This window comes from Plecotus auritus (assembly GCF_963455305.1).
Source record: "Plecotus auritus genome assembly, chromosome: 6".
NCBI lineage: Eukaryota > Metazoa > Chordata > Mammalia > Chiroptera > Vespertilionidae > Plecotus > Plecotus auritus.
Window position 1 is genome coordinate 169,848,756 of NC_137773.1, and position 19,308 is coordinate 169,868,063.

Genomic DNA, 19,308 nt, shown 5'->3' on the forward strand with positions numbered 1-19,308 from the left:
TGCTACTTGTGTGACTCTGATCAAGTCAAAACCATTTACTACAGACTCTTAGGTAGTTCAGAGGAGGTCCAGACCACCACCATCTGTGACAAAAAGGAAGGAAACTCCCTTGGCTTTGAGACTAAAACAGAGGAGCTGAGAGTCAAATGAACCTAAATCAAAGACTAAGCACTGGTACCTCAAAATATGACTGGAAACACAAAACAAGAGTTCCCAAAATCTTTGCAGAAAAGAACTTCTTTATCTTCTTAACCCTCTGACATAGAAGGTGAGAAAAGATTCTGTGAGTGTTGCTGTCATCTCCATGGTAGATCAAGTCAGGCTTCAAAATCTGCAGCTGGACTTGATCTCTGCAGCTGGATATCATCAGCCTGACAAGTGCTCTTTAATGCCCACCAACAGGTCCACAGAGCACTCCCCCCAGCCCAGTCCCTCAAAGACTCGTCATTGAGGAGAAGGGTCTGGTTTCATTCATCTTTATGCATGGACTGGTACTTTTTAGAGGAGAAAAAGTAAGGTTCAGTTTTTCTCTTTGTTTTTAAGATGTTGACTAACAATGGTGATCAATAAATACTTCTTTACTGCTCATCTATAAAGATTCTGCTTTCCTAGGGTACAGATCTAAGCACTCACCAAAGGGTCCTGCAATCCTGAGGCCAGCTAAAGGGTTAAAGGGAGTCAATACTGCTCCCAGGGCTCTGATCCAGACTGGAATTGGTCTGTCTTGATCAGCAAGGTCCGGTCGCTCAGGAAAACCCCAAGGCTCCACTAAAATGAGATGATTTACCCTGTTGGGAAAAGAACAGATTTACGTTCATTTGGCAAATTCACCCTAGTGTCAAGAATTAACACAATTTATGAAGTAAAGACAAAAGAACCACCTTTAACAACCTTCACATTATAGACAAGACCAAGGGCTGAATAGGTTACATCATGTTCTTACCCTATCTAATAAAAGGGTAATATGCAAATTAACCGTCACTCTGTCACAAAGCTATGGTGCCCATAGCCACAAGATGACAGCACCCAGTCCTCTCAGCCCCGCTGGAGTCCCCCCAGTCCCGAGGGGGTGGCCACTGAGAGAGGCCTGGCGGAATGCTTGAGCGGCCTGGCGGAATGCTTGCTTCGTCACCCCACGGAATGCTTGCATAATTGCCCCGGCGACGAGGCAAGTGTTCCGCACCGGCTGCGGATGGGCCTCTGGCCAGGCCAGGGCGTGGATAGGCCTCTGGGCTGCGGAGAGCCTCTGGGCAGCGGGCGCAGAGTGGCCAGGCCCTGCAGAGAGCTACTGGCGCATGGATTCATTACATATAAACTAGTTACATATAAACTTTTGAGATTTGATAGGATTTGAGAGGATATCTAAGAGTATATGATACTGTGTGACTATTCTTGAGAAATTGTATTTGTTGTTGTTTAAACTACACTCTGACAGATGACCACTCAGAAAAATCCAGTGGTTCAATCTATCTCAAGGTCGACACTGCAGAAATGACTGAAGATTAATATTACACTCATAAAATAGCTTAGGGGGTGTTAGGAGTTTAAGTGGGCTCAAAAGAACTTTAAATTGACTTTTCACAAACATAAGGATAATGTAATAAAATGGGCTGAAAGGTACTTCCTAGTTTTGGATGCTATTTTGGTGAACAGGAGCACACCTACCATACCCATGACATCATGCTAAACTGGCCTCAGATGCTATCCTTTCCTAATTCTCTTCCTTACTGACTAAAGAGATAGAAACTTTTCAGTCCAAACTCATATAAAATGGTTTCATATCACTAAGTTTTATTTTTCCATCTTTTGAAACTGTTTCCTGATGAGAGAAAGCCAGAACTCTCAGCAGTACTTCCTTCCAGTGGCTATATTATATAGTAAATATAGTAATATAATATTACTATATTATATAGTAAATCACGCAGATCTAAGCAGAGCATAAGGGTCCTCCGGACACAGATGATATTCAACTGTAAACAAAATAGCCAACAAATGCCAGCAAAAATCTCCCAGGGATGAATTGACAATGATTCTGAAGTCCCTCTCCTAAGTCATAAATGAATCAGAAAAGTAAAGAAACCAGCACATGGGGTAAAGGTGGCTATTATTCTGGATATTAAATGTTTTTCTCTTTTGCCAGCACACGAGTCCTTTGTTCTGACTACATTTTCTCCAACAGAAAGTTTCAGCGCACAGACCCAGAGCTCCAAGGGCCCTTGGAGAAGTCAGCCCAATCTTCTGTCTCACAGATTTGAGAAGGAAGCTGAGATACACTGTGTGACCTGCTCCTGGACAAAAAGCTAGTGAATGTAGAACAAGGATTAAAACGCACATTTCCTGACTTCAGGATACTAACAGATGCCAACAAGCCGTTGGGCAGAAGGCTCTCTCCTAAGGACAAGCTAAGCCACAAAAAAGAAAGATATTAGTAAAGGCAAAGCCCTTCACTCTTATCAACTCTAGGCTGGTCCTAATACTGTACTCTAGATTTCATAACACCAAGATTCGTAGAATGTAACTATGAATCTGCATGGAAATGTGCGATGTAAGAGATTTCTATAGACCTTGAGTGCCTTCACTCATAAAAGTTCTATGAGACTATCCTATCAAATAAAAGAGTAATATGCAAATTGACCATCACTCCAAGACACAAGATGGCTGCACCCATGTGGACACAAGATGGCCACCACAAGATGGCCAGCAGAGGAGGGCAGTTGGGGGGGGACCCAGGCCTGCAGGGGAGGGCAGTTGGGGGGAACCCAGGCCAGCAGGAGAGGGCAGTTGGGGAGGGGACCACGCCTGCAGGGGAGGACAGTTGGGGGGGACACAGGCCTGCAGGGGAGGACAGTTGGGGGGGACCAGGCCTACAGGGGAGGACAGTTGGGGGGATCAGGCTTGCAGGGGAAGGCAGTTGGGGGTACCAGGCCTGCAGGGGAGGGCAGTTAGGGATGATCATAATGGCAGGGGAGGGCAGTTAGGGGTGACCAGGCCAGCAGGGGAGGGCAGTTAGGGGCAATCGGGCCGGCCGGGGAGCAGTTAGGCGTTGATCAGGCTGGCAGGGGAGTGGTTAGGGGGTGATCAGGCTGGCAGGCAGAAGTGGTTAGAGGCAATCAGGCAGAGGCAGGCGAGCGGTTGGGAGCCAGCAGTCCTGGATTGTGAGAGGGATGTCCACCAAGATTGGGTCTAAACGGGCAGTCAGACATCCCTCGAAGTGTCCCAGATTGGAGAGAGTACAGGCTGGGCTGAGGGACACCCCTCCCTGTGCATGAATTTCGTGCACCAGGCCTCTAGTCCTATATAAAAGGCTAATATGCAAATCGACTGAATGGGGGAACGACCAGTCGCTATGATGCACACTAACCACCAGGGGGAAGACGCTCAGTGCAGGACCTGCCCCCTGGTGGTCAGTGCGTTCCCATAGGGAGAGCACCACTCAGCCAGAAGCCAGGCTCACGACTGGCGAGTACAGCAGCATTGGTGGGAGCCTCTCCCACCTCCACAGTAGCACTAAGGATGTTCGACTGCTGGCTTAGGCCTGCTCCCCAGTCAGACATCCCCAAAGGGCTCCTGGACTGCGAAAGAGTGCAGGCTGGGCTGAGGGAACCCCCCTCCGAGTGCACAAATTTCATGCATTGGGCCTATAGTTATTTTATAATAGTGTAAAGAAGGGGGATGGGAATGAGTTTGTTTTGTTTTAATGGCAGAGACTATCTCTGACATTTTGACTTCCTCCTAAATTCCTCTCGTACAGCCCACATTGAGATTTGAGGAAGGGGGAAAGGTCAGAGATATGAGTAGAATTTATGAACTAGCCACCTATTTGAAAGTGGCAAAGATTAACGTTAAAACATAGTATTATTGCCCTGGCCAGTTTTTCTCAGTGGTTAGAGTGTTGGCCCTCAGACTGAAGGGTCACAGGTTCGATTCCAGTTAAAGGCACATACCTTGGTTGCAGGCTCGATCCCCAAGAGGCAACCAATCGATGTTTCTCTCGCTCTGTCTCTTCCCCTCCCTTCTACTCCCTCTAAAAATTAATGGAGAAAATAGCCTCAGGTAAGGATTAAAAATATATATATAAGAAAAAAATGGTATTATTCACTATTGACTTACCCCTTAAAGAAAAAAATTACCCTACAAGATGACTAAACTTTTGTTAAAATCTGTTGTAGGATCTTGCACAGTCTGCTCTAGACTCTCACAGACCTGCTAACCCAAGAAGGAGGAGGACAAAGGAAAATTTGAGGGAGGGAAAGTCGAGTTAAGTGATTGTTTTGGTTTTGCCTTAATTTTGGCTTGCCTGTTTACCACGGATCTGCAAAATATCACCTCCAGGTTAAGAATGCCAGCTTAACAAATTATGCAAAGTGTACATACTAGAGTACATGCCCCCCCCTTTTTAATGAGAACAAATTGCTCTAATAACTGATCCTGTGTCATCAGCCTAGCATAGTGCTTAGCACATAACAGATGATCAGTAAACATTTGGAGTATTGTTGTCCACATTTCCTTTCAGTCCTTGTCTATAAGGTTATATAAATTTTGTAAAATATAATCAAGTAACAAGCAGAGGAGCTATCCAGTCTGGATTTCCTGGTTTCCCAGATGACATGAGAACATCACAATAAATTCTCATATTAATCTTGCAGGTCATTACTCACTGGTGGGTAGTAAAATCCATTTAGAGAGTCAGAGCCAGTCTGGTCTGATTGTTTTTTAATAAAATTATATAACGTGGAGTAGAAAAATATATAAGTGTATCATTGCACAAAACTTTGTTTCAGACACACACACACACATACACATAAAACTCATACTGAGGGTTCTAGTAAAAAAAGTTTGAAAAACATTTTTTTTAAAGTTCTACAATAATGTCTAAATTGGAGTTATATATATCATCTACTTCCACTACCTCAGAAAATAATTGTTCCTTATTTTTTATTGTAAGGCTTTAAAATGAGATAGATTGTGCAAAGTTATCAAATAATAAATATAAAGTAAATGTTAGTTACAGTAGCAAGACTACTGGAGAAGAATTCATTCCAGGGAGCTGGGAAGACAGTGGCAAGAACCACATGAGCAGTGAGTAATTTAACTTCCATCCCCCAGGAAAGCCTGACCACAGGTTTTGTCTCACAGGTTATTATAACCCTGCAGTACACCAAGCTCCTAGGCTATCTTCTCGCCTCCTTCTCTAAAGAAAAGATCATCTCATTTGATAGTAGTTATTTGGTGTTAATGTAGTATAACTAAATTCGTATAGTAATCCAGACCCTCGCCTCTCAAATTCTGCAGCTGATGGCATGATGGGATTGTTAGTTCACATATAGGATTAAGGAATGGGTCTACCCAGACACCACATGTGAGTCATCCTATCAGACATCTTTGTCAAGAATCAGAGACTGATTTGAACTACATGAAAAACAAAGAACCAGCAGAGCAGGAACAAGAGGACAATAGCCCATCAGTTTCAAAATATAAAGAGGCACTTTCTCCAGGTTAGTCACTGGAGTAGGTCCTGAGTTGGAAGATGGTGAGGTGACTGCAGTATAAAGGGCAAAGTGGTGGACAATACACAAGCTCTAACCCCTTGGGACAGCTGAGTCTGAGTGCTAACAAAGGTTAAAACCTGACTTTCATGAATTTTAAGTTCTGCCACCAACCAGATATAATATAACAAGGAGAATATTCAGAGCAAGAACTAAAACGCACAAGGGAGTCTGCAGGACCTACTTATGCAACAAGGGAAAAAAAAAAGGACCAGAAAGAACTCTAGTGAGTGCACAAATGAGCAATTCTCAGATGGAGTTAGGCCCAGGTATTTCCCATTGCCTCCAAACCACTGGGGGAGAATGGGACAGGTCCAGAGCACAACAAATGAAATACCTCCAACTTCAGATCAAGCAGAACCACCTTTCTTCTCAAGAAAGGCCGAGAAGAAATGTTCAGCCCACCTCTGCAGAGTCCGAAGACAGAGCCAGGCAAGGTCAAAAGGTCAGATGATCTGAAAACCTTTTCCTGAAGAAGTAAAGACCAGTTGTAACCTACTCTGTTGTAACTCATAAACACTTTCTAAGTTAGTTTCTTAGTGTCCTTTTCTTTAGTTTATAAGAAATACCTGAAAGTTGGATAAGAGACATCTAGAGTAGATAGTTCCATACTTGCTTAGTTGATACTGGTAAAAGATAAAATAAAGCATATTAAAAATTTTAAGAGTTTATTTGAGCAAAAACCGATTTGAATCAGGCAGTGCCAACCAGAAGTAGTTAGGAATGCTCCACTGAGCAAGAGGAAAGACTGGCTGTTCGTGATTCGTTGTCCTTAGTTTTTTATTTCATAACCTTGAGACATTTACAGGCTTAGATTCTGGTTTGCTTACACAGGCCATGGCATTCGAGCCACATCAGTCTATTAGCCTCCTTGTTTCATTCATTTAAAACTGGGCACCCACTATGTGCCAAGCACAGGGTTTTAATTGAACTTCATTAATGATTCGGGATATTTGAAAATCCAGAGAATCTCATTATTTTGAAATTAACCTGTATTGAATAATTTAAGTTATGCAGTTAAGAATTCAGGTTGACTATTCAACACACTCTATAGAGTTCTATTCAATATTTGTTAGCAATCAGCCAATTTAAACATGCTAATTATTTCAAGCTTTCTCATATTCATCTATTGCTAATATTTGGTGGTTCTTGGTCCTGACACTTTAGTTTTAGTAGTTAAGTTTTATTTCTAGTATTAGGCACAAACATTCAAAGATCAATTTCTATAAATGTAGTCAGTCCAAGGCTGGAACCTATTCTGTCAACCACGTCATTCAAAATATGTACTTACCTCTTTTATAGGTAATTTTAAAGTGATCATTCCCTTCTGAAACCCCTTATTTCTTTAAACATTTCACAACTGCAAGTGAAAATCTCCCTAACTTAAATAGCAGATAGCCACGAAGAGCCAGGATTCTAAGACTCAGGGGTTTCATAACCAGAGTCTGGCCCATGTCACATCTCCAAGGGATAAATACCACAAGAGAGACCTCATAAACATCTGTTACGAAACAAAGGAAGTCCAATCTCCACAAATACCCTGTTGTCTTATACCAGAAAAGTATCCACTTCCTTCTCTCAGTGACAAACATTTGTCATAAGAGTAGGACACAATTAAAGGCAGTAATCCCAAACAGCCAACCAGGTGAAAGGAAATTTGACTTTTTTAAAAGAACTGATCTGCCAGTTGAAAAAACGATCACTGTCTAGCACACACAGGACTATAAACTCTCCACAAAAGTGTAAATGTTGAAGTTTAGATAAAGAATCCGTAGAGAAAAGTTGGCTGTTCCAGGGGAAGAAAACCTCAGGTACCCAGGGCTGCTGCTCCACATGTCATGGAGTTATGCAATGGGCAGCCTCACAGGTGCAAAAAGGCACTCTGAAATGACCATCATCCAATGTCTCATTCACAGACCTCAATGGCACAGCTGGTTGCAATTTTGGATTTAAAAATTAGTCCAATGGAAAAAATACATTGGCAACCAAAAATGCTGATTATTATTTGTTTCTTTCCGAAAGATAAACAAAACAAAAATGAGCTTTTCTTCCATTTGTTTTTAGCACTCTAACGTGATCTCCCCTCAGAGAAGTAACATAAATAGGAAATAACACAAGAAAATCAGGTAGAGAAAGGAGGAGATGCTACAAAGATTCTGAGGCAAAAACTTATTAATTAAATGACTAGAAAAATAATTCTATAACAATAAATGTTAGGGCACAGTATAATTAAAAAACCCTGTAAAATACACTATGCAGGTATATTTTCTGTAGTTTAGAGGAAACTAAAGCTTAGAGGTTAAGTGATTTTGCTCTAAGCCAAAACATAGCACTATGTCTTCTAATTTCTAACCTTCTGGTTTCCTATTATAGCTTATTACAACCTGGAAAAACCTGCTGGATCCATAAATCTAAAGATAATAACAGTAAGCAATACCACAACAACTTTTATTTGTGTCTTCAACTGTACACATTCTAAGTTTAACAAATAGAAAGTCCCTTCCTAAGCTTCTATAAATGTGTAGCATGTGAAATAGGAAAATCTGACATCATTATTTCAGCTACTAAATTGGCCATTAGTTGTGACGTGTTTAGGGTCCTTTAAGAGCATCTGTCTTGTAAGGCTCAGATACCAACCACCAAAGATAGAAACTAGAGACTAGCACAGGTGCTTCTCTCATGTCACCATCACTTACCTTTTTGGGTACTTCAGTGAGTAAGCAGCAGCCAAGAACCCACCCAGGTTGTGTCCAAGCAAGATCATTTTGTCCAGTCCTAGGGCACATCTCCACTCTTCAATGGATTCCACAAACTGATTCTCCACTTCTTCCGCATCATTGTCAAACATGGGTCTACTACTTCGTCCAAAGCCCAGCAGGTCAAAAGCATAGACGGGTCTATCGGTGCAAAGATCTTCATAGTTCAGTGCCCAGAGTCCGAGACCTCCTCCAAAACCATGGAGAAGGACAAGTGGAGTCTTATTTGAAACATCGTAAGAGAACTTCAGTGTCCATATTTTATTTCCATTAGATATACGAACAGCTTCTTTTTTATATATACAGGGGACACCTAATAAAAACATAAAAGAAAAATTCTGCTTAACTTCACTACCTCTGAGAAGGGAAGTATTCTCAGAGCAATCAGAAATTAATAAGCTACAAATCAACTGGTTGCCATTCATATGATCTTAGCCTTTATTATATTATTCCTAAAAAAAAAGTATACATTTCTCTGAAGCAAGTAATTCTTAACTATCATATTTTACATCTAAGGACAATCCATCTCAGACAAGTCTCAAGTTCCTATGGTCAAGGTCTTTTGGCAAGTCATGTAGTTCTTTGGACTTCTTTCCACATCCATCAAATAAGAGTACTTCACCCCTAGAAATGGAGAGGAACTCAATATTCACTGAATCCATTATTTGGAGGTCTCTATCCTTGCAAACAAAACAAAAGAATGCCACCTTGAATTTTTCTAACACTTGAAGATTAAGCATTGAAGACTAAATTGCAGACTCAAAAGAAACCTTTTTCCCTAAAAAGTAAATAATAAATTTAGGGAAGGATTAACAGTATCTGTATTTAAACACATAACAAATCTTAAGTCATTTCAGAGTTTAGAGGAAAAAAGGTGACATGTTATGGTAGGAACTCCTCAGCATAAGTGACAATAGTGTGAGTTCAAGTCCAACATTCTCTCTGGAAAGTGCAAATCATCATCATTTGTAGATAAAAATTCTTACTTGCCTTCAATGTTGTGAGACTAAATACTTTAAATATCTTCCAAAAAGACTAAAGATGAAACTAATCTGAAATTCATTTACATTAAATTATCAACTGAATGGCTATACACTTTAGATGTCTTCTTATTTATTTGATATTCACTTGCAGTGGACAACCAGAGCCAAGTTCACCCCCTGCATTAGTCACTTGCTTTCATGTCTGATATTGGACCAGGGGCCAATTCTCACTCCTATTTACATCCCTAGAACTTAGCAGTAGGAAATCAGTATTATTTGTTAAATGCATGAGGTGGGCATCTAGTACCCTTCCTTATCTCCTGACAAGAATTTCTGTTTGTTTTTGAACCTTTAATGAGGAAAAAAACAATACCAAGCTCAAGAACACTCACTGTGTTTAATGTGTCACTGGGTCAAAGGTTGGGTGTATAATTAACAAACAGGACAAACATGAACAAAGATACACACAGTTACAGAATGAAAACTGATGCCTGGCATGGTTAAGTCTCGCTTTCCTCATCAGTCAGCAGCATGTTGGGGAATCCCAAGCCGATGGGAACATATGTGCAGACTCTGGGCATTGCAGGTTGCCCTCCAACACATCCACCTTCAGCAGCACCTGGTACATCTTCCTCAGAAATTTCTCATCACGATCAGACCCATGCTTTTAGGCACCGCAACCAGATGCAAGGTATCAGCCACCTTGAAGTGCCAACCACTCCACCTTGGATATAATACGTGCCATGAACACAGTCAAGGTTGAACTCCACAGAGTTGATGAGTACCTAGGTAACCTGGAGGCACAGGGGAAGCCACGCCCCGCCACATGTGAGCTCAGCAGTTTGTAAGAATTTTTTTAGTAAACCACAATGACATCTTTCCCAGCTTTACAGAGAAAAAGATTACCCAAGCATATAGAGTAGAAATTTATTTTCATGCTGAAAATCCATGTCAGATGACTGGCTGTCCCTTCCTATGGCTATATTCAGTTATGGTCACTTACTCCTGAATCATTCAAATGCACAAACAAGAAAATTCATTTGTGGTAGAGTGGATGAAAAACGTACATGACATACACAACAAATACCTGCACATACATACACAACCATCATATATGTGAACTGTATCGCTTAATTCACGCCTCTAAATTGTATCAGCAGAATAGAACTACTGGTATACCATAAACACTACTGCTTAAAAGTATACCCACAGATACCTGGGAACACCTAGAGTGCCAGGGGTCCTCAAACTACGGCCCACGGGCCACGTGCGGCCCGCCGGCCACGTGCAGCCCGCCAAGGACATTTATCCGGCCCGCCGGGTGCCGCTGCCTGTCCTGCTTAGCAGCCGACTCGTCCCGGGCCCGCAGTGCGCATAGGAATTTGTTCATAGTTTTTTTTTTAAACTATAGTCCGGCCCTCCAACCGTCTGAGGGACAGTGAACTGGCCCCCTGTTTAAAAAGTTTGAGGACCCCTGACCTAGACAGTACAAGTCTGGGTGAATTACAGTGTCCATAAGGAAGAAACAAACAAAAAGGTTTCCACACCGTTATAAATGTAGAATTAAAGAGTCCCAGAATACTAGAACTGAAAGGAATTTTAAGGATCCTCCTACCCCCTTGTTTTATAAGTAAACATCAAGAAGCTGAGAAAAGTGACTTGCCCAAGATTTTGTAATCACCTGATTGCTGATCTAGGCCTACACCAGGTTACCTTGTTCTGGTCCAGACCTTGTTCCACTCTACAAGACATGTGCTCTGGACTGGCTACAGCCCATTCTCAAAGCATAGTCTAGGGACCTCTGGGGAACCCCTAAGATTCTTTTAGGAGATCTATGAGGTCAAATCTATTTTCATAATAATAATAATCCTATATGATAAAAGGGTAATATGCAAATTGTCCCCTCGACCGGGAGTTCGACCAGGGGGCAGGGCCAGCTGGCCAACCGCCCACGGCCCCTACCCCCAGCTGGCCTGGCCCCATTGGTCCCTATCGGGGCAGGCCGGCCGGACCCCACCCATGCATGAATCTGTGCACTGGGCCTCTAGTATTTTATATTTGCCTTTTCACTCTTATTCTTTGAGGGTACATAGTGGAGTTTTCCAGAGATCACAAAAGATGTGATTACCAACAGTCTAAACGCAGAAGCAAATATAAGAATCCAGATGCCTTATATTAAGTCAGACAGTAAAGAGATTTGCAAGCATGTAAACAACGCTACACTTCTTACTACATTTCTATTTGAAAAGTAGTTATTTTTAGAAAATGTTACTTCTTTTAACCTGTATAGGTTTATTACTATTATTTTAAAATAAATTAACATATTTTAAATTACTCAGTCTTAATTTCTAATATCATAAATGATACCTATTACCTATAAACAAAGCTCCTTAGGGTCTTTACTAATTTAAGAATATAACAGACACCCAAGACCAAAAAGTTAGGGAGCTCCTGTCCCCCCACACATTTAGGTACTTGCTCATGACATGAAAAAGAAAAAAAAAAAAGTTCTGCAAACAACTAACACACCACAAAATCTTAAGTTTCAGGACAATGTGAATACTGAACCTATTTTAGCAAACAACTGTTAATGTATAAGAAGAAAGCCTTACATTTTAAAATTTTCTCTTCAGCTTCTTTAAGTTGTGATGTAGACGTAGGGCACCATGTGGGAAGCCAACCAGTTAGCCATCCTGACCTAGAGCATCAAAACAAAACACAGAGAGGTGAGGTAATGCTCTTCTCAACTCCCAACTATTATACACAGAGAAGAAAAGCAGAATAGAAAACTTACTGAGGGTGAAGCTATCTACATATGACAAAATTCACCTGATAGGTACAAAGCATTGTGGTAAAATACTGGATTACAGACATTTAACTCCAGCTTGTGACCCTATAAGTAAATATCAAAGTCTACCTATGTTATCTCTGTGGATAGTCAGATTCTAAATAATCAGAGGTTAAAAATGGGCAGACCAAGAAAAGACAAACCCTGGCCCGGTAGCTCAGTTGATTAGAGCATCGTCCCGATACACCAAGATTTCAAGTTCAATCCAGGTCAGGGCATATACAAGAATCAACCAATAAATGCATACGTAAGTGAAACAAAACAAATCGTGTTTCTCTCTCTCCCTTCCCCCCAGCTCTCTCTCTCTCAAAATCAATAAATAAAAATTGGGAGGGGAGGGGAGACAAAAAAAGGCATTCCCCTCCCCACTGCAAGACAGCCTCTTACCAGGGTGGAAGTGCAATCAAGTCAGAGACCATGAGAGGGTATAAAATATAACTGCTATGAGGATTGAGAGAAATCTTATTAAAATATAAAGATTGCTTTTATAATAAGGCTTCAAATCTAATAGTTAAAAGTAGAACATTAAAGCCATTTCCTGTTTGTATTTCCTCCTTTTTATGCAGGGGCAGGGGAAGTGGAGTAAACCTATAGGTGGCCTATGGTGGCAAATTCCAGAAAACCCCTCTCAATCGAGCTCAAATGATAATGGAAATTATAAGTTCATAGCTTTAAGTCCAGAAGAAGAGGGACTGACTAAATCTAATGGCTCTGGCTCCATTTCTCTGTAATCCTCTCTTCTGTACTTTTCCGAGGGATTGACCCATGTACAACCTGACTAGGGTGAACTGGTTAATTTTAGTGAAAAAGCTTTGGGTTTCAGCAAACAGTCCATGAAAAGAATGACCTAGTCATCTGGCAGAAGACAGCTGAACCAAGAGAAAAAGGAAGCAGGCCTGAGGCAACAGGCGAGGAAAGGTGTGGGGAGGCTGGAACTGACATGCCTTGTAGTTGCCAGCCAAGGAGAGGATGGGCCTTCAACTCCTGCCCTGGCATCAGCAGAAGCTGCTTTTGACTTGATCGCCATAGATGAATGAGCTTATTTCAAAGGTGGAGTGGTAGTCCAAGCACTTCCAGTGAAGGAAAAGACATCTGAGTCCACGCACACAGGAAGTGCATAATGTATGCTCTAACAAGTGCATTGGCTGTTTCCAATGACTGCTGTAATAAATCACCACAAATTGGTGGCTTAAACAGAAATTTTTTCTATAGTTCAGGAGACCAATATCATTAGGCTAAAATTAAGGGGTCAGCAGGGCCATGTTCCCAATAGCTCTAGGGCAGTGGTTCTCAACCTTTCTAATGCCGTGACCCTTTAATACAGTTCCTCATGTTGTGGTGACCCCCAACCATAAAATTATTTTCGTTGCTACTTCATAACTGTAATTTTGCTACTGTTATGAATCGTAATGTAAATATCTGTGTTTTCCGATGGTCTTAGGCGACCTTGCTAGCGGTTCTCAACCTGTGGATGGCGACCCACAGGTTGAGAACCGCTGCTGTAGAGCCTAAGACCATCGGAAAACAGATATTTACATTACGATTCATTAACAGTAGCAAAATTACAGTTATGAAGTAGCAACGAAAATAATATTATGGTTGGGGGTCACCACAACATGAGGAACTGTATTAAAGGGTCGCGGCATTAGAAAGGTTGAGAACCACTGCTCTAGGGGAAAATTCATTCTTTGCCTCTTCCAAGTTCTGGTGGCTGCTGGTATCCCTTACCCTGTGGCAGGGTCACTCCATTTCATCACCACATTGCCTTCTCTTTTGTGTGTCTCCTCTTCTGCCTGCCTATAATCTTCTCTGCCTATTACTTGAAAGAACATTAGTGAATCCATTTAGGGCCCACTCAGATAATCCAGAATCATCTTATGATTTTTAACTGAATCAGTTAAAAGTCTGCAAAGTCTTTGTCATATAAAGTACCATTCACAGGTTCCAAGGATTAGAACATGGCCATACCTTTGGAAACCATTATCTTTGGGGACCACGACCACAAATAGAAACATCAAGTGTGTCCCAAGATAAAATATGTAGAAACATTCAATAAATGGTAGTTAACATTAAACTGATGACAATAACAATAATTCACTAAAATTATGTTCCATTATTTAGGTAGTAATTCCTAAAATAAGAGTGTTAGCTAAGGTTTAGAAGGAGTTCAAAGAATTGTCATTTTGCATCATTCCTTGCCTCAAAGCTAAGGCTACTCCTAAGTGACCTACAATGGGAAACTCAGTCTTTCTCCAGCCCTTTACCTGACACCCTAGTATCATTTTTGTCATTCTTATTCTCTCTCTATTCTCTAGTCATACAATATCCCCTGTTCTCTTGCTTCTTGGTTCTGAACATCCTTGGAATATGCATCTCCCCTTCCTTTCATGATTCACTACACTTCTCACCAACCTCAGATGAGATTTCACTTCCCCAACAGGATTAGATGAAGGTGGCAGGATGGCACCTTATACTCAAACTTTTTCTTACTTCCCAAGTTGTGTTATAAAGTTCTTATTTATTCACTAGAGGCCGGTGCATGGATTCATGCACTGGTGGGGTCCCTCGGCCTGGCCTGTGGGGACTGGGCTGAAACTGGCTCTCTGACATCCCCCCAGGGGTCCCGGATTGCAAGAGGGTGGTTCTCGGGTGACGCACCCCAGAATTGGGCTCCCTCCTCTTTGGTTCTGGATGCATCACCTGAGAATCACAGCTAACAAGCCACTGCAGCTCGGCAGCTCCTGCATTGAGCATCTGCCCCCTGGTGGTCATTGCACATCATAGCTACCGGTCGGACAGTCAGTCACTTAGGCTTTTATAAATATAGATTAGTATCCTTACCCAACTGTATATTTCCTTGAAGGTAAGGACTTTGTGCTCACAATTGTATTCTCAATTTATGTTCCTATACCTGGCATATTAATATACATTGATGATATGAATGAAAAAAGTTATTGCTTCATCTGAAATGAACTGGTTGCAATGAATTACAAGAGGATCACTTGAGTAATAAAAGAATTTTCTGGGATGATAATGAAGGTCTCTATCTTGACCTAAAATTCAACCCATGAACACTTAATATTTAAGCAATCTATATATATAAAAGCCAAGCGGCCGGAACGACGCGTCACTATGACGTGCACTGTGGCTGGCCAACCAGCCCGATGGAGGCGGGCCGACCGGCCAACCTCCTGCAGTCCCTCCCCGCTGCCAGCCCTGATCAGTCCCGATCGGCCCCAATCTGGCCAGACCAGCCAGACCCCACCCGTGCATGAATTCGTGCACCAGGCCTCTAGTTCATTATTATAAAATTTTATACCAAAAAAAGTAAAACGGCTGGATTTGATAACTGATTGGATATAAAGGCATAATAGAGGCTTTCTAGATTTGTCTTAGATGCCACTAATGACGTCACAGAACACATGAATAAGAATAGGTGTGAGTAGAAAAATGTGCTAAGTTTTGGATGGGTTGAGCCAGCATCCAGCTTTTTCTCGGCTTTGTAGGCTCATCCTTCTGCATTTCCCCTCTCTGTAGAATTCCTTTGGGCATTATTTATAACAGGCACTCAGTAACTGTTTGTTGAATGATTAAGTCACTCACAATCCAGGTTACTCTCATTCCAAGTTATCTCTATTCATAGATGTAAAAACTGAGGTTTAGAAATGTTAAATACCAGGCAGGTCCAAGAGTATACAGCTAGTAAGTTAAATGACACAAGTAGAGATTTGAGTTCAAAGCCCCTTTTTCATTCAGGTGACTACCTTCTTTATACTATATGAGTTCTCATTACCTGTAGGATAAAGTCATATTCCTTAGGCCTGCAGAGAAGATACATTATAGCCTGTATTATAATGAGGCTCTACTCCAATGGTCTCTGCTGTTAACGTTAAACCTAAACCTTCTGTATTAACAGCGTAAGGTAAGACCTCTAGGCATCTCCCACAAATGTTCCATATAACTTATTATCAAAGTATGAACTAATGTAAAACATTAACATTAGCCTATTTGTAAACTTATAAACCTACTTACAAATCAGCAATGAACTTGTCAATTTATTCAGCCATTTTTCAACTGTTGGATAAAAGCAGTTAATAAGCAGTTAAAAGAATTTCATGATCTTATAGCTTAAAAATTTTAAAGCCATTACTAAGCTGAAGCTCTTTTGTTCTTGTCCAGGATAGTCACAAAGTTCCATGTGAGGTCACAAAAATATGAGCTAGTACCAAGCAGTTAGTTACAACTCAGTCTCATAAATTTTTTAAAATATCCCTCAAATCTTACACAGTTCTTTGTCAGAGAGAATCAAAGGTCAACACAAAACAAGAAAAAAAATTAAAGTGAAATGAACTATAATCTACTATTATTCCAACTGACATCATAGACATGCTGGGGGACGGGAGGAACACAAATGCAATCTTTGTTTCAATCTTAAAAAAAGAATTACAGTCTTTGAATACCTACAATGTACAAGGTACTGGAGTTTAAAATGTCATATTCCAGCCTGTAATACTGGAATTATTTCTACCTCTCATCATAAAACCAACTTTCAAAGGACAGGATGTCTTATCCAAGAGGCAAAGTAATATTTTTACATTTGCAAGCCTAGCACATTACATTAAAAATTACATTAAAAATTTTTCAACCACAAGAGTGAGCCACTAACACTCCTCTTGTTTTCATAACAACCTTTTCATCAAAGCAGATAATTTTTTAAAGTGGGGTTTTACACATCTCTACAGGGTGAAAAGCAGGGGGTCTATATTTTCCATCCTTCAGCTGATCAATCTTTGTTCTCAAGTTCCCACACCTTAGCTTGCTACCTCTATTGCTCTAAAACACCCAGCCAGCCTCATCCCCTGTCTGTGGGGTAAATTAATCTCATTCTCAAAGGGACTCTCTGCCCCTGCCACATGATCTTCTGTGTCATTCAGTGTTAGTCTGCATTTCTAGTCTAGGAGGACTAGAACTAAGGACACAGACTGAAGCTTGTCAGATATCCAAACATTCTTCTGAGGTCGAAAAATCAAAAGTAAAAATTAAACTCATGTGGCTCACCTATAAAAGAGTGAACAACATACCAAGATGTCTCTTTATGTGAAATTTAGATTTACATGGTAATTTAAATTGCTTAACAAATTCAAGTGACATTGCATGTTAGTCTCTTCATAGCTTTGGAAAATAAACAGAAAAGCAAAATTTAACTTCCAGATTTTATTTAAGCAGATAATCAAGAAACACTATCATCTATTGCTGAGGCTCTAATTTCAGAAGTGACCCAAGAGTCAATCATAATATAAAGAAAAGCCATTCACAGGGAGGACATTTGTAGACCATGTATCTGATAAGGGGTTAATATATAAAAAACTGATACAACTCAGTAACAACAAAAAACTTAATCAAAATGGGCAAAAGATTTGAATAGACATTTTTCCAAAGAAGACACAGATAGCTCACGGCCAGCGTGGCTCAGTGGTTGAGCATTGACCTATGAACCAGGAGGTCATGGTTCGATTCCTGGTCAGGGCACATGCCCGGGTTATAGGTTTGATCCCCAGTGTGGGGTGTGCAGGGGCAGCCGATCAATGCTTCTCTCTCATCACTGATGTTTCTCTCTCTCTCTTTCCCTCTCCCTTCCTCTCTGAAATAAAAATATATATTCAAAATAAATAAATATCATTAATGTTGTACTTATGTCCTATCCAATCAACATTTAAGTTTCTTGGTAATCCCTGTTGTGTTCTCTAAGACACTGGACTATCTATAGTATTACTAAACCTGAATTGCACAATCCATAAATATTGTGAAACAGTGAAAGAGGTTTCAAAGTATTCTGAAGAAAATGTACAAAAATCTGGCCAATTTCCACACACTCTTGGCCACTTAAATAACATTTCTAATTAGGTTATAAGTAAAAAGGATTTCATTATATTACAATTTTATAAATGGCCTCTATCCCTATGCTAGTACTGTTAAGAGAAAAAATTTAGGTTTATTATTGCTCTCTATAGGCTATTGTAAGCACAGTATTCTATCTCATTTAGAGCAACTATGAAGCTTTGATTTTTGTTATAAATATTCCAATTAGAGGTGCATATATACATATTCCTCTGAAGTAATTCCTCAACCAATAAATGATTGAAAACTTCCAAATTGGACATTATAACACTTGGACAAATAAAAGCCTTCTTTCCTGAGAATTGACTTTCTAAATTCCATTCTTGGGAGAGAGAGAGGGGGGGGGGGGGGGAAGTGTCTCATATGCCCATAATTTAAGAGATTAACATGCCAGTTTTAAAAAGTAAATAATACTTAAATGACTTATCACTAACCTTTAGATCAATGACAACACAGGCCCTCTAATATATTGTAACACATTAACATTCTTTTAACTTTTTTTTTTTTTCATTTCTAACCTGTAATTTTTATTTAAAAGACCCAGAGTTGGAGAATCAGCCCTGTGCTGATATTTTCCCCCAATTGTTTCCTACCTTCTCTCACATAGTAAGCAAAGCATTCTGGAGTCAGACACAGCATCAAACATACTAAAAGAAAGCTACATGTGCAATTTCGATTTATACTGTAAATTAAATTGCTTAATAAATTCAAGTGACATTGCATGTTAGTTCTGAAGTAAGTTCATCCAATAGCCAATGGTAGGCAAACTCATTAGTCAACAGAGCCAAATATCAACAGTACAACGATTGAAATTTCTTTTGAGAGCCAAATTTTTTAAACTTAAACTTCTTCTAATGCCACTTCTTCAAAATAGACTCGCCCAGGCCATGGTATTTTGTGGAAGAGCCACACTCAAGGGGCCAAAGAGCCGCATGTGGCTCGCGAGCCGCAGTTTGCCGACCACGGCACTAGCCCAACCTGAATGGCTCAGTGGTTGAGTGTGGACCTATGAACCAGGAGGCCATGGTTCGATTCCTGTCAGGGCACATGCCCGAGTTGCGGGCTATATCTCCAGTGGGGGCCATGCAGGAGGCAGCCGATCAATAATTCTCTCTCATAACTGATGTTTCTATCTCTCTCTCCCTTCCCCTTCCTCTCTAAAATCAATAAAAAAAAAATACATTTTAAAAAATAAAATAAGTTCATTTGCTAGATCTGGGATGGGGAACATCTGGCCAGCTGGCTGTACAAGGCCCACAAAATCATTTGGTCTGGCC

The 19,308-nt window shown here is 40.6% G+C and overlaps 1 protein-coding gene across 2 annotated transcripts in view; it reads right to left on the minus strand.

Annotated features, from left to right (window-relative positions):
- ABHD5 (abhydrolase domain containing 5, lysophosphatidic acid acyltransferase) overlaps positions 1-19,308 on the minus strand; it is a 30,892-nt gene that overhangs the window by 5,942 nt on the left and 5,642 nt on the right. For both annotated transcript variants that reach the window (XM_080675236.1, XM_080675235.1), the window contains exons 2-4: positions 11,898-11,983; positions 8,243-8,615; positions 634-788 (exon numbers count right to left, since the gene is read on the minus strand). In XM_080675236.1, the coding sequence (XP_080531362.1) occupies positions 634-788; positions 8,243-8,615; positions 11,898-11,983 (614 nt within the window). The remainder of the gene's footprint in view (positions 1-633; positions 789-8,242; positions 8,616-11,897; positions 11,984-19,308) is intronic.